Genomic DNA, 13,022 nt, shown 5'->3' on the forward strand with positions numbered 1-13,022 from the left:
GTCGTGAATTCTCTTTGCTGAAAAAAAATCAAACTGTCCAATTGTTACAGGCCGATGTGGAGCATTTTGTAAGGGTTTGAGAAAACACAAGCCGAGTAGACTGTCATCGCACACACGCGATCTTTGAACACAGGCGATCTTTGACGATGACGTCATCGTATCCCGTGAAACCAAAAGGCTGCTGTCAAATGGGAAACAAAATGGCCAAAAATAGCGACGCAAGCGAAAACTATTGGTGTACTTTCTGTATGATCGCTAACGGGAAAGACAAGGAAGCTGACGTTTTAAAAAAAGTGAGAAAACGACTTTTTTTTTCTCCATGTACTTTGGAGAACGTTGTCATTCGAAGCCGGGGTGCGGCGGCGCACAAGCAGGAAGTGAAAGTTTTTGTTTACATTTTGACCGTCGGAAAATGGAATCGCTGTTTCAGGTTGCGCAGCCACAAACACAAATGTCGATTCGATCCTGTACACAATTTCCCTTACTAGTGCAATTGATGATGAAGCGGTGCCTTCAGGGAGCATTTTCAGGAATTGACGTGTGGTGCGTTCACGAACTATGGTTATTTTGACGCCGAGAATGAGGCTGTCTTTTTCGGACGCTTTCAGGCACTTGTGTTGTGATGCTCTCCACCCAGGATCATGAGTTGGTGTGTTTCCGGGACATCTGGCCTGCTGCCCCGCATCATTACCTGGTTGTTCCCGTCGAGCACATTGTCAACTGCGCCTCGCTGCACACAGGACACGTTGGACTTGGTTAGTGCGCCTCGTTCATGTTGATGGTGTCTTAATTGGTTTTCATTACGTTTAGCAATACCTGTTGCAGTTGAAAAGATGGCAGAAATGGGCAGAGCTGTACTACGGGAGCAAGGATTTGCTCATATGGAGGACATAAGGTGATCCTTATGACATGGCTGGTTTCATTTGTGTCAAACGATGGCAATCTGCCTTTTTGCAATGATGAGGGAATCCAATGAAAGTATTCCATTTTCAAATGAGGTACAAAGTCAAGCCCTGAGAGTGTGCTGCATGTGCATGCCATTAATGTCTGCTTTTGAAGGATGGGATTCCATCACCCTGCGTACACGTCGGTAGATCACCTCCACCTGCACGTTCTGGCCCCGGCCAGCATGATCAAAGAGGTCTTGATGTTTAAATTCCGACCGGGATCCTTGGCCTTTATCGAGGTGAGCGCTAACGTGCACGAATATATCCTACTCGAATGATCTCCAAATTGTTTTTTCTCTAGGAAAAACAACTGAGGAAGTGTCTGAAAAATGTTTCTTTACCGTCATGATGTTGCGGCTGAGGACCAGATGGAAGTCAAGGGAAAGAGGGCTTCAATGCTTAGCCTCCATTTGTTTACTTTGCACACTACAGCCAAGATGTGTCTCACTTATGAAAAGCCATGATAAATATCAGCTTTCACTTTTAAATAAAGGTTGGTGACGCCTAATTTAAAAAAGAGCACCCCCGAAATCATCTTGTAGAAAACCTTTTATGCATGATTCAATTTCAATGAAGGCTTGTAAACCGAAAGTGGCCAAGAGAGCGTCAAAAAGGTGGCGCTAAACGTCCATGTCTTGAAATGGTGGAATTGACGGCAGCCTTCGAACGCACCTCGCTCATCGATGACGGCAGCCTGCGAGCGAGCGATCGAGAGCACATTCGCCTTCGGTCATCGATTGCTTTGTCCTGACAGCTGAGTTGACGCCGGTCACCGCTCGCTCGATCGCTCGCTTGATCGCTTCCAAATGGCGACTCAAATCTCCAGTGACGATGACGAATGTCCTTTTTGCCAGATAGCCAAGAGGCAAACTGAGACGGAAATCATCCTGAGCGTAAGTGAGTTCCTCATGGGAAACTTGGGCGCTTCTTTTTCCAACTCGTGTGTCCGTGTAGGACGAGGAGCTGCTGTGCTTCCGGGACGTCAAGCCGGGCGCTGGGCATCATTACCTCGTCATAACCAGAAGGCACATCTGCAACTGTAAAGCTCTGCGTGCGCAACACATCCCCACAGGTCAGTGAGTGCGCGGCAAGAGGTCAACATTTGACACTTGACCTACAGAAGAAGTTGACAATAAAGCAGACTTTGACTGACAGAGTGTCATGCGCTGTTGCTAGTGGAGCGAATGGCCGAGATGGGAAAGTGCGCCCTGGAGAAAAACAAAGTGCGCGACCTCAAAGACATCAGGTAAAGGGCAATCCATTTCAAGTGTCTTGTGACGGCCGGACGGAGTGAGTCAAGTGTTGCCTTTCCGCAATGCAGGCTGGGCTTCCACGTACCTCCCTTCTCCTCCGTGCCCCACCTCCACCTGCACGCCTTGGCCCCGGCCAGCAAGATGAACGAAAGCTCGCAGCGGAGATACGGGCCGCAGTCGCACTGGTTCATCTCGGTGAGCGAGCGAGCAAGCGCAACGGGCGCATTCTTTGGGTGCCTGCCTGGCTGCCTGCCTCTTTCTTCTCTTACCGCAGCGTCTTGCAGGTCGAGGAAACGCTGTCGCAGCTCAGGACACGAGGCAGAATCAAATGAAATCATCCGTGGAATAAACATAGTCAAGTGCTGCCGAGGTCAATTCACTTGTGGGAGGAGGGAAAGTTTGGCTGTCAATGACAGCTGTCGACCACTAGAGGGCAGTAGAGTAACGTTTAGCTTCCTGCAGCATTTGATTCCATTTGGATTCGATTGGGCGTGATGCCATCATCGCGCCAAAGAGTAAGGTGCTTTGATTCTCTGATGACAAACGCATGCTAGGGCTTTGCAAACAATGACCGGGCCGCATGGAGAGGCTGAGGTATAGCGGGGGGGGGGGGGGGGGGAGTATCTTCTCACGCCCATCTGTGGCAGCGAGCCCACTCCCAAAATGCCGAGGAAACAAAAGCTGCGCAAACGCCGGCATAATCAAAAACACCGAACACCCTACCAGAGATCCCAGCGAGCCCCGCCGCCGCCGCCCAAGCACGATGAGAAGGAGGAGCAGCACGTGGAACCCGGCGGCGGGCAGGTGGCCACGGTTCAGAAGCTGGGCTGTCTGACGGCGTCGCTTCAGCAGGTCAGACCCGATGCCGAGCATCAGAAGGATGCCGACCGGCCTGACGTTTCCACGCTCCGGAAGGACGTGGACGGCGCACCCCACAAGAGGCAAGCTCTTGACGCAGCTGCGGATTCCTTCTTGGACCAGACAAATGAACAGCAGCCTGCGCCTTCTCTCAACAATCGTACAAGTGGACAGGAACAGGGAAGAGCTCCACCACCACCTGCAGCACCTCAGGAGCCTTCATCCCGTGGAGACGACTTTGACGGTCCGGACACATCTGAAACGTCTGCACCTGACGCCGGCACGGCCGCTGAAGCGAAGGATTGGACCATTCCCGAGGCTGCGCTTGAAGACGACACGCGTACGACTTCCCTCGAGGATACCAGGCCGCCGGTGGGATCTCAGGAGGTTCTGACCGGCGTGACTGCGCTCAACATGAAACGTCTCATGCTGAGAGCTTGGCTTCATCTGGCCAAGATGAAGCTGCTCCAACAGGGCGGACGACTTTCACCTCTGGAGCAGCAAGACCCAAAGGCGGACTGCGTGAGCGCAGAGCTGCAGGAGAAGTGCACCAAAGCTTCAGCAACTTCAGACAACTGTTGGCTTGTGAGGGATGTCTCGCCTCGGGGGGACACAGTTCAGACAATTCCTACGCCTCAGGAGGAGGCTTCAGCGTTGCCTAATATCGACGCAAGGGAGGAAGCGGATGACGATGATGTCGCCTCGGTGGAGGCGGAAACGACCTCGGCGCCTCAGGAGCTCGAAGGAACGGCGTGGGAGGAGCAGGACGTGTCCGCCGCGACCGCTGCGAATCCAGGAAACGAAACGAACGAGATGGCCCAAGGTGATGACGTCATCACCTTTGCTTTGTCGCCTGTGGAGAACGACACGTATGCGGAGGAGAATATAGCGGCGCTTCAAGCGCACTGGATAGCTGAAGCTCTTCTGGAAGATGACACCAGCGCGAGACTGGAGATTGAAATGGATGTAGCACCTCTTGGGGAAAAGACAACAGCTGAGCATTTCCACGCAGGATGGGAGGGCATCGCCAGTGCTGGCACACGAGCGGCTCTGGAGAGAGAGACCACGTCAGAATCTCAGACGGTCCACTCACATGTGACGCTGAAGGCTGAGCCCGAATTAGACGACACCAGCGCAACCGCCCCTTTGGAGGGCATCGCAGCATGTGGAGAGGAAGAGACCTACTTTGAATCTCAAACGAGTGACACAAAGCCCAGCGGGTGTGGAAGAACCGCGGCGCCCAAGGTGGTGAAGAAAGTCAAGTTCTATCTGGACCCGGACACCAGAGCGCCGTCTGACCGCACGTCAGATGCCGGTCCGAGTGCGACTGTGGTGGCGGCAGCTCAAAAGGATGAAATGGGCCCAGTTGGACCTCGGCATGAGATGGCTTTTGTTCTCCAGGAAGATGAGAGACCTTCCCCCGTTTTACAGGACGAGGAAAACGTCAGAGCGCAGCAGCATGACCTCGCAGAAGATGACACTCCTACCTCAGCGTTACAGGACGAGACGATTGTCCAACCTCGGGAGGAAGCGGCACCTGAGGGAGTGCGGAATGAACCTCAGGAGGATGGACACCAAGATGAGGAGGAGGTCACCTTTACGCTCGACGAGTACCGCTCCTTGCTGAATTAACTTTGCGGAGTTGAAACAAGTTGAGCGAGAGAACGGGAAGCTCCTCCTGATGCCTGGCTCTCCTCAACACCGTTGACTCAAATGTAAATTTAAAAAAAACAACATTAATCAAAAAATTAAAAACGATTTGTATTGATCACAACAAAAGCGATGTGAGGAGATGGCTCACTTTATGAATGCTAATCCACCGAGTCTCTTTCTGCAGATAGAATTTGGTGCTTGTATTGCTAACTAGCTGTCACTGCATTGTTCTCTGACCCAAATTCTGTGACCTGGAACCGGCAAAAAAAAAAAAAAAAGGTCAGCCCCATGCACCAGCAGCAACATGTCTTCACTCGACTGGTGAGATCATTCAACTGTCCAAGCGTATTCGCGCGCAATTAGCTCAGCGAAAGCAGAAGATGCCGAGCGGATTGAATGTTTGCCTTTTGTTTTGCTGTTAAGTGAACACACCATTTGTAGTTTGGCCCAGTTAAGCACTAATCATTTGTTGATGTGTTAGTTGCAATGTGCTTAAATGACCGTTGTCACCCCCCCCCCCACACACACACACACATATCAGGCAGTCAACCCTCTTTTTTTTATAATCCTCATTAACACATGAGCAAAAAATGATAGGACAGCCTGCACAACCTAACAGTCCAATTGAAAAGCCACAAGCCCCGCCCTCATCTTGCACCTCCGTCCATCCAGTGGCTTCATCCCCTTTTATGGAAGCAGCTCCGCTTCCGTTTGTCATCACACTGAGCAGCCTTTGAATAAGACGGGGAAGCCAAATTCACAGCTGAGGCGAAAAGGCGCTGCTAATGAAGCATGGGGCTAGCCGCCCCACGGATCTAGCCTCATCCTTGGCTGTCTGCCTCTGAGCCTGTCCCATCAAAGTCATCTCAGCATCATGTGGCAGTGATCGCGAGCCACAATTTAGCAGCTCGATGGCAACAAAAGCCTTGCGGCAGGCCCCAGCTGTTGCTTGTGCAGCAGGTTGTCGTCGCGCTGCTGCTGGCCACAGAGAGAGAGGGAGGGGAGGGGCATGGGCGGCATCATTAGCGCCCACGGACGGACGGCCAGCCAAGTGCCCTCGGGGGACTTTGAGACGCGTGGCTAACCCATCCCCAGGGAGCTAGCTACCTGTTGTATGGAGTCCACTAGGACATCACGTCTACTGGAGCCATGACACATTTGAAGGCGTGCAGTCATTACTCAAGTCCAATGTCTCATTTGGACATTTTTTCCCCTCCCTTTGCTAATACAACTGTATCTACTTGGTTTTCATGTGTCATTGTGTATTCTGTGTATGGCGGGCTGCCGCCGCCGCCGCCGCCGCCGCCGCCGCCGCTTATGGCTCCGTTCCTCGTTTGCCACTGATGAGTGGAGCCATGAAATAGATCCAAGTGGAGATGCGCGGCCCTCGACCAAAGCCTCCTGGGAAATCAGCCGCACCGTGTCCACCTCTTTTAGCACCCGGGAGAACCATCAATAAGTGGGTAATTGAATTTGAAGCACAAACATTGCTGTGTGTGTGTGTGTGTGCGCACATTGTCAGGCCCTCTGGGGACGAGAGCAGCAGGGATGAATGTGTAATCCATTAAATAACAATTACGGCCTCCGATGGTGCATAGTGGCGCTTCTTCCCTCCAATCTTTTTTCGGTATGGCAACAAATGGCCGCTGTCGTCCCGGTTTGGGCTCGTTTTGGCAAAAACAAATGTTTGACATTTTATGAATCGTTTGCATTTGAATTAGAAAGTTGAATATTTCTAGATATGATATATTCAGTCTGTCATTGAATTTGGCGTTGACACTTTTTCCTCTTAAGTGAAGCCGTGTCAACACCGAAACTTGAAGCATATTTGGCCCTCCCTCCTCCACAAACAATGTGTGTGTGTGTGTGTGCGTGTGTGCGCGCAGTCGTTAAGTTGCACTCGTGATCCAAAACAAGTTTGCTAGCTGTGCTTTTCTCATGGCGCTCACACAATGGGCCGTGTATGGGAGCTGCCTGGTGGCATTGCTTAATTAGGCGAAGACTTGATTCATTTGCGCTAACTGACAGCTAATTTAAGAAGTGAGGGGCGCCCACGACCCCGATTTTGCCTCTATTTTCTATTTTTGTATTGCTCATGGTTAGCTTTCCCGCAATCCATTTTACACAAAGCACTTTTGCCGGATGGAGGTTAAGTCCGGACGTCGTGTTTGTCTTCTCTTGCTTTTCAACAGCATGTCGCAGGACGTTAAAACAAGTTGTCTGGACATGGTTGGGGGGGGGGGGGGGGGCAAACATTAAAGATCCCGGGCGAGTCAACTCCCATTTCTCCCCACCAGCGGGACAAGGACAAGGCTCACGGCAGGAGGCCGGGCCCGACAGGCCCGAGTGAGGACAATTAGGGCCTCATCGGAGTGTACCTAGCGGGGCGTCCGCTCTTGGCCCCGGCCCTGAGCCACCGCCGCCGCCGCCGCCGCCATGGCCCAAAACAGTCGGGGGCATTGTCTCAACTAATTAGGCAGGGGCCCCATTTTGTGTGTGTGTGTGTTGCCGCCGCCGCCATGCCTGTCCGATTCCCTTCTCCTGCCGAGCTGCTTGTCCCTGTCCACTGCGGGAGTGTGCTAATTACACTCGAAATGGGCCCGAGTAATTATGTCACTTGTGATTACGGCCGTAGTCATCGAGAAAGTTTTTCTTTTCGGGGGGCCTCTCTCCCATGAAAGTATCCGCCTCATTACGCCAGTAACACATCTGCACATGCAAGAGGGGGCAAAGGGGAGCTCCCACAAATAGAGGAAGGCAATAGCATGAAGTTATTGCCCTAATTAATGCCCAATCAGCATTGTGGGAGAAAAGCTTTTGTCTTCTCACCTTAATGGGATGTTTTGCTCAACGGCTGTTTGCGGCCTGCCGCCGAGCCCGGCCCGGGCCGGGAAACGGCAATTAGCTAGATTCGGGGAGCCATTTGTGGGCTCCGCAGACAAAGGGCATCAGGAGCAGTGCTTCACAAACACGACCTGCGTGCCATTTCAGTTTTCTCAGGAAGCCCATCCATGTGATTCCTAAAATATCGCCAATGTCCTTGTGAAAAATAGTGAAATGCAAAAATGTTATACATCTGACCATACAACAAGTTTTCTCAATGAGTCAAGTGTGCTTGGTGTGACGTCACGTCAATAGGTGGCAAATGAACACGTTGGTGGAGCTTTCAGTTTTTCACTGCATGGTGCGGCCACTTGTTCGTTTTTGATGGTTCGTGCGGGCCTCCAGATGGCCCACGCGGCGTCATCTCTTATCTGCGCCATCTCCAAACGTGCTGACGGTCCCCGAGGAATCCCGTTGGTGTTGTTGGCACGTCCAGCCTTTCAAATGGTGCACTAATTGAATTAATAGCCGATTAGCTTGGAGAGAAAGGGCAAAACAAAAATCAAATCGCAAGATAGAGAACGGCAGAATATTTTGGAGAACATCAAGCCAGCCACATGACAGCAGACTGTCTGTCTGTCTGTTTGCTTGCTTGCTGTTGTCCCCCCGGTGTGTCCTCAATACCCGAAAGTGGGACGTTTAATCACGTGACCGACCGATTATAAATGGGAGTTGGCGGGGTGGGGGGATGTCAAGCAGCTTAATAACATTTCAACAGATGCGCGCACTATAAGACAAAAGGTTTTGATGGCGCAAGCCTAATTAGAATATGCAAATGAGCTCGCGCGCGTGCGTGGGGACGGACGGACGGACGGACGGCGAGGTCGGGCGTCCAACGGATCGATGGCCACTTCAATTGCTTCATTAAATTGGCCAAATGGCTGGAATGTGACGTGTTCAATAACGCAATTTGTATCAATCCTTTAAAATGAACAAAAACTCATATCTATCTTATTACATTAATGTTTTGTAATTGTTTGTAATGTCGCGGTACAAAAAATGAAACAATTGACATATATTTGTAATTATAGTTGATGTTTATAAGAGTACCTTATTTCGTGGCACTTTAGTTGATTTTTTTTTTGCCATGCAGTTAACACGTGGATAGTATATGATCACTTGTCATTTTAGTAAATCTTTTTTTCAATCAATAGCATGCTGCTAGTGTGCTTCATATTTTTGTAGCAGCACAACATATTTGAAAATGCGCCTCCGTTCTTTATCCGAGGCCCAATATTGTAGCCCAGCACAACAATTAATGTGTCCTTTAATAAAACACCGACATAAGAAAAAAAATCTGATTTGGAAAAAAAAAAGTGCAGCTCCAGGTTGAGCCATTCTCCCAAACAAAACAAAGTGGAAATGTGATGATTTTGCGAGCTTGTTCCGCCTCATTGGCTCCATCAGATGAGCTCAACGATGATGACCAGTGACACAAGCATGAAGAGGGGAAAGTACAAGCTTCTCTTTGCCTTATTATTTAACATTGAATGGAAAAGGACAAATCAAAATGTTCAACACCGAACGAAAAAACAAACCCAAAAAAAAAAAAATAATAACTGAGGCGTGATCAAAATAATATAAAGGGGTGTTTCGAACGAAAAGTTCAACGTGGGGTCGCTCATGATTGGCTGCCGCCTGTTGCCTGCTGCTGCTGCTGCTGCTGCTGCTGCGGCGGTGGAGGGAGGGAGGGCGTCCAAGTGTGTGTGTGTGTGTGTTGTCGGATAAAGAGGAGCATCCCGCCCGACTGCAAACTAAAAGTGAAATCTGCCAGCGGCACCATGACCGGCAAGGACGGCGCCGTGCTTTCGTCCACGGAGAATAAGCAGAAACCAGTCGGAGCCCCGCAGCAGCAACAGCAACAGCAGCAGCAGCAGCAACAGCAGCAGCAGCAGCCAACCCCCGCTTGCAAGATGCCCCCCACGGCGCACCGCCGCACCGGCTTCGGGATCCAGGAGCTCCTCGGCCTCAACAAGGAGCCGCCGCCGCCGCTGGTGCCGGTGGCCGCCGCCGCCGCCGCCGCGCTGAGGCGGCCACTGGAGGCCCTCCCGCACCGGGGCCACCTCTTGTCGGGCCGCCCGGCCCAGCTCGGACACGGCGGCCTGGGCGTCGGCCTGCTGGGCCCCGATGGCGTGCACTCGTTCTACGGCCAGCCCGCCTTTCTGGAGGTTCTGTCCGAAGCGCACAACGTGCACTTGCAGCCGCTGCACAGGGCCAGCGCGCACATGCGCGACGTGCACAACTCGGCCAGTTCGGGTGAGTGCTGCATGCCCCAAAAAGAAAAACGAAAATAATAATAATAATAATTTTTTAAAAAAAAGCAAGAATGCACATTTACTAACGAAAGAGAAAATATTGTCCGAACGTCATTTACACATCGCGTTGAATGTCTTCATCCCGAGATGTTGCAAGCCTTATTCAATTCAAATTACATTCATAGCTTTTACTTCTTTTTTTTTTTTTTAAGGTTAGCATGGGTGGAATTAAGCAGACGGCCACAAATAAATCCGAGATGAATTGGACTCGTCGAAGCTGATTAAGCCTGTAGATTTCTTTTCACCTTCTGTATTTCTATCAATTGATTATGTTCAGAAATATCTCCAATATTGTTTTCACATTGACTGTTATTTTGTGCATTACAACCGTCAGGAAAGATGAGACTGAAATATAAAATCGACTGCTATCAAATATACAAATGTTCGGGTGTCAAAATTCAATTTCTTCCCGTAGATTCTGATGACATGAGTCTCCCCACCAGTGATAAAAAATTCTCCAAATCTTCCTTGAGCCAAAGCAAGAAAAGAAAGAAAAGACGACACAGGTAAAAATAAAAACAGTGATAGGAAAAAAAAATCAAATCAAATCCATGCCACTTTCTACAGCCTGCATGCATTTTATTCCTTTGTTCTGTCGTCCTGATATAAAAAAAAAATCAATCTATCCAAAATGTTGACATGTATTTGCATATGCAGTGAAACATCCATTCAAGATGTATGCTGGAGAAAATGTTGTCTTTTCAATTTGAATTTGTCTTTGTTTTCCACACAGAACAATTTTCACGTCCTATCAGCTGGAGGAGCTGGAGAAAGCCTTCAACGAGGCCCACTATCCGGACGTCTACGCCCGAGAGATGCTGTCCATGAAGACGGAGCTGCCAGAGGACAGGATACAGGTAAGTGCTGTGACTCGGCCTCCATCTTTTTTAGCTGCTTGAAGCTCACTGGCAAACCAAACAAAAAAACAACAACAAGACAATTGCATATTGCAAACTTTTGAAGCGCATATCTGTAAACCCCATCGAGAAGCTAGCGCCGACGTAGCGCTTTGTTATGGACGGTTGAAACCAATTTCAATCGTTCATAATAATCAATAATGTGAGACCAAAAGGAATGAGCAGGTGATCAGCCCTCCTCCTCCTCCTCCTCCTCCTCCCTGGCTGCCGCTTTGATATTTCACGGCCTGTCCCTCATCTACGGATGGGGCCTGGAAATTAACTTATTTTTCAATCAGCCCGGCCGCCCTTGGGGTCACCTCTCTGTCGCACACGCGCGAGCGCTCTGCTGTCAAAAGCATGATTGCTCATCTGAGGCCCGAGGATGGAGGTTATCATCAGAGCTACCTCAATGGCTTTTCCGCTTTGATCGTTTTTAATCCCGTCCCTTCGCACGCACGCACACGCCGACAATCTCATTCCATCTCGCGGGCCGTTTTATGATGCTCGTCGGGGCTCATCCATATTCACGAGCTCACCCAGGCTATTACGAGGCCCGGCCGGCCGGCCGGCCGGCTGTGTGAAAAATCAATCTGGGCTCAGGAGGAGAAGAATGCGCGTGAATTCCTGGCGCATGCACATGTTGCAAGCGTGAGAGAGCGGCGGATTTCCCAAATTAGCACAGCTAGTATAATGTTTCCGTCACTGTCAATCATTGTATGATGATTTGCATCGGTTCAAGTCAGCGTGTCATCCTTTCCCGTACGGCCCAGGTGTGGTTCCAGAACCGCCGGGCCAAGTGGCGCAAGCGTGAGAAGTGCTGGGGCCGCAGCAGCGTGATGGCCGAATACGGCCTGTACGGGGCCATGGTGCGACACTCCATCCCGCTGCCCGAGTCCATTCTCAAATCAGCCAAGGAGGGCGTCACCGAGTCCTACGCTCCCTGGTTACTAGGTGAGAGGCGGCGGCGGCGGCATAAATGATGTTCCCCAACCTAGGAATAAAACTCACTTTTAGCCTGAGGACATTCCAAACGGCTCTGTGCTCCCAATTTGAAACATTTGTGAGCTCGTGGTGTTCCGCAAGGCTCGCTGTTTGGTCTTCTCGACAAGTGTCTTTGCGTTCCACTATAGGGAAGCTCCATTGTGTCACTGGCACTTTTGCCCCCACATTTTTGGGCTTGGCTATTCAACCAAATGTTTTTCCTCCTTCCTTTTTTTGCATATTTTGCAAATTCACTCGACATCATCCGCGGGTGTGTTAATCTGAGCGCCGGCTCGAGGCCAGAGAGTGTCAAAGCGCTCGATAAGGCGGCAGCAGTCAATTGGCTGATAATCCCACTTCATTAGCGGAGATTAGAGCCCTATCTCCCGTTGGCTTTGTGTCAATCGATTGGGCGCAATCTATCAGGCGGCTCCTAATTGATTAAGAGGCATCCCCGTTCTTGTTCAATCGGCATTTGCAAGTGAGGAAAGGCTGTTGCAAAGTTGCCGCAAAGTAACACATTGCGTCCCTCAGGTATGCACAAGAAGTCAGCGGAGACGCCGCGCAGCCCCGCCGAGGAAAGGAACAGCGGTGGCGCCACGCCGCCACAGCAGAGGGCGGACGCGCCCGAGGCAAAGGGGCAGACGGACGGCGACAGAGACCAACTGCGGGTGCACAGCATCGCCGTGCTGCGAGCCAAGGCGCAAGAGCACAGCGCCAAGATGCTGGGCACGCGACGACGCACGGGAGAACCCGAGCGCGGGTCGACCGAGGACGAGACGGACAACTGAGAACGTTTCGGGGGAACGTTGGAAACGCACCTAACGGCTCAGGAGCTCGCTTGAAAAGAATCGGGCTGCCTCCTCCTCCCATTCTGTACATACAGTGAACCCTCCCTCCGCTTTGTGTCCACGAGGATGGAGAAAAAAAATCATGTGCTTTGTCTGCACCGATAAACGTGGCGAGGGTTGACTGTAGGTCGAATGTTTGCTCTTCACACTTGGCTCAGCAGCTGTGTGAGTCCCAGCAGTCCTGCTGTGACCTCTGACCTCGTCTTCTGACAGCCTCAGTCGGGAGAGCAGCAACCTTCAATGTGAAAAGCGTGGACAGATGTCTTTGGTTTGCGTGTTTGTCTTTGTAAATATCAGCAGTCCGATTAAAATGGAATATTTAACAAAGGTGCTGGCTGCCAGCGTCGTTTCCTCTTTTGGGGTTTGTGCTTTTGCTGCGTGG

The 13,022-nt window shown here is 50.9% G+C and overlaps 3 protein-coding genes across 5 annotated transcripts; all 3 read left to right on the forward strand.

Annotated features, from left to right (window-relative positions):
• Positions 1-123: 123 nt before the first annotated feature.
• On the forward strand, positions 124-1,478 carry LOC133146367 (adenosine 5'-monophosphoramidase HINT3-like). Its single transcript, XM_061270056.1, has 5 exons — positions 124-293; positions 638-755; positions 811-895; positions 1,060-1,186; positions 1,249-1,478. The coding sequence occupies exons 1-5, from the start codon at positions 147-149 to the stop codon at positions 1,294-1,296; spliced, it is 525 nt and encodes a 174-aa protein (XP_061126040.1). The 5' UTR covers positions 124-146; the 3' UTR covers positions 1,297-1,478.
• Positions 1,479-1,619: 141 nt separating this feature from the next.
• LOC133146368 (adenosine 5'-monophosphoramidase HINT3-like) lies at positions 1,620-2,564 on the forward strand. 3 transcript variants are annotated; one of them, XM_061270057.1, is made up of 5 exons: positions 1,620-1,840; positions 1,902-2,019; positions 2,103-2,193; positions 2,269-2,395; positions 2,475-2,564. In XM_061270057.1, the coding sequence occupies exons 1-5, from the start codon at positions 1,754-1,756 to the stop codon at positions 2,547-2,549; spliced, it is 498 nt and encodes a 165-aa protein (XP_061126041.1). In that variant the 5' UTR covers positions 1,620-1,753; the 3' UTR covers positions 2,550-2,564. The 3 variants fall into 3 exon arrangements, with proteins under 3 accessions (XP_061126041.1, XP_061126042.1, XP_061126044.1); XM_061270058.1 differs by having other exon boundaries at positions 2,124-2,193; XM_061270060.1 differs by having other exon boundaries at positions 2,124-2,193; positions 2,485-2,564.
• Positions 2,565-9,375: 6,811 nt separating this feature from the next.
• On the forward strand, positions 9,376-12,946 carry LOC133146112 (visual system homeobox 2-like). The gene is made up of 5 exons (XM_061269459.1): positions 9,376-9,850; positions 10,325-10,415; positions 10,643-10,766; positions 11,579-11,759; positions 12,324-12,946. Exons 1-5 carry the CDS (start codon positions 9,376-9,378, stop codon positions 12,578-12,580), a joined length of 1,128 nt encoding a protein of 375 aa, XP_061125443.1. The 3' UTR covers positions 12,581-12,946.
• Positions 12,947-13,022: the final 76 nt, after the last annotated feature.

The sequence above is a fragment of the Syngnathus typhle genome, linkage group LG22, assembly GCF_033458585.1.
Source record: "Syngnathus typhle isolate RoL2023-S1 ecotype Sweden linkage group LG22, RoL_Styp_1.0, whole genome shotgun sequence".
Classification (NCBI taxonomy): Eukaryota; Metazoa; Chordata; class Actinopteri; order Syngnathiformes; family Syngnathidae; genus Syngnathus; species Syngnathus typhle.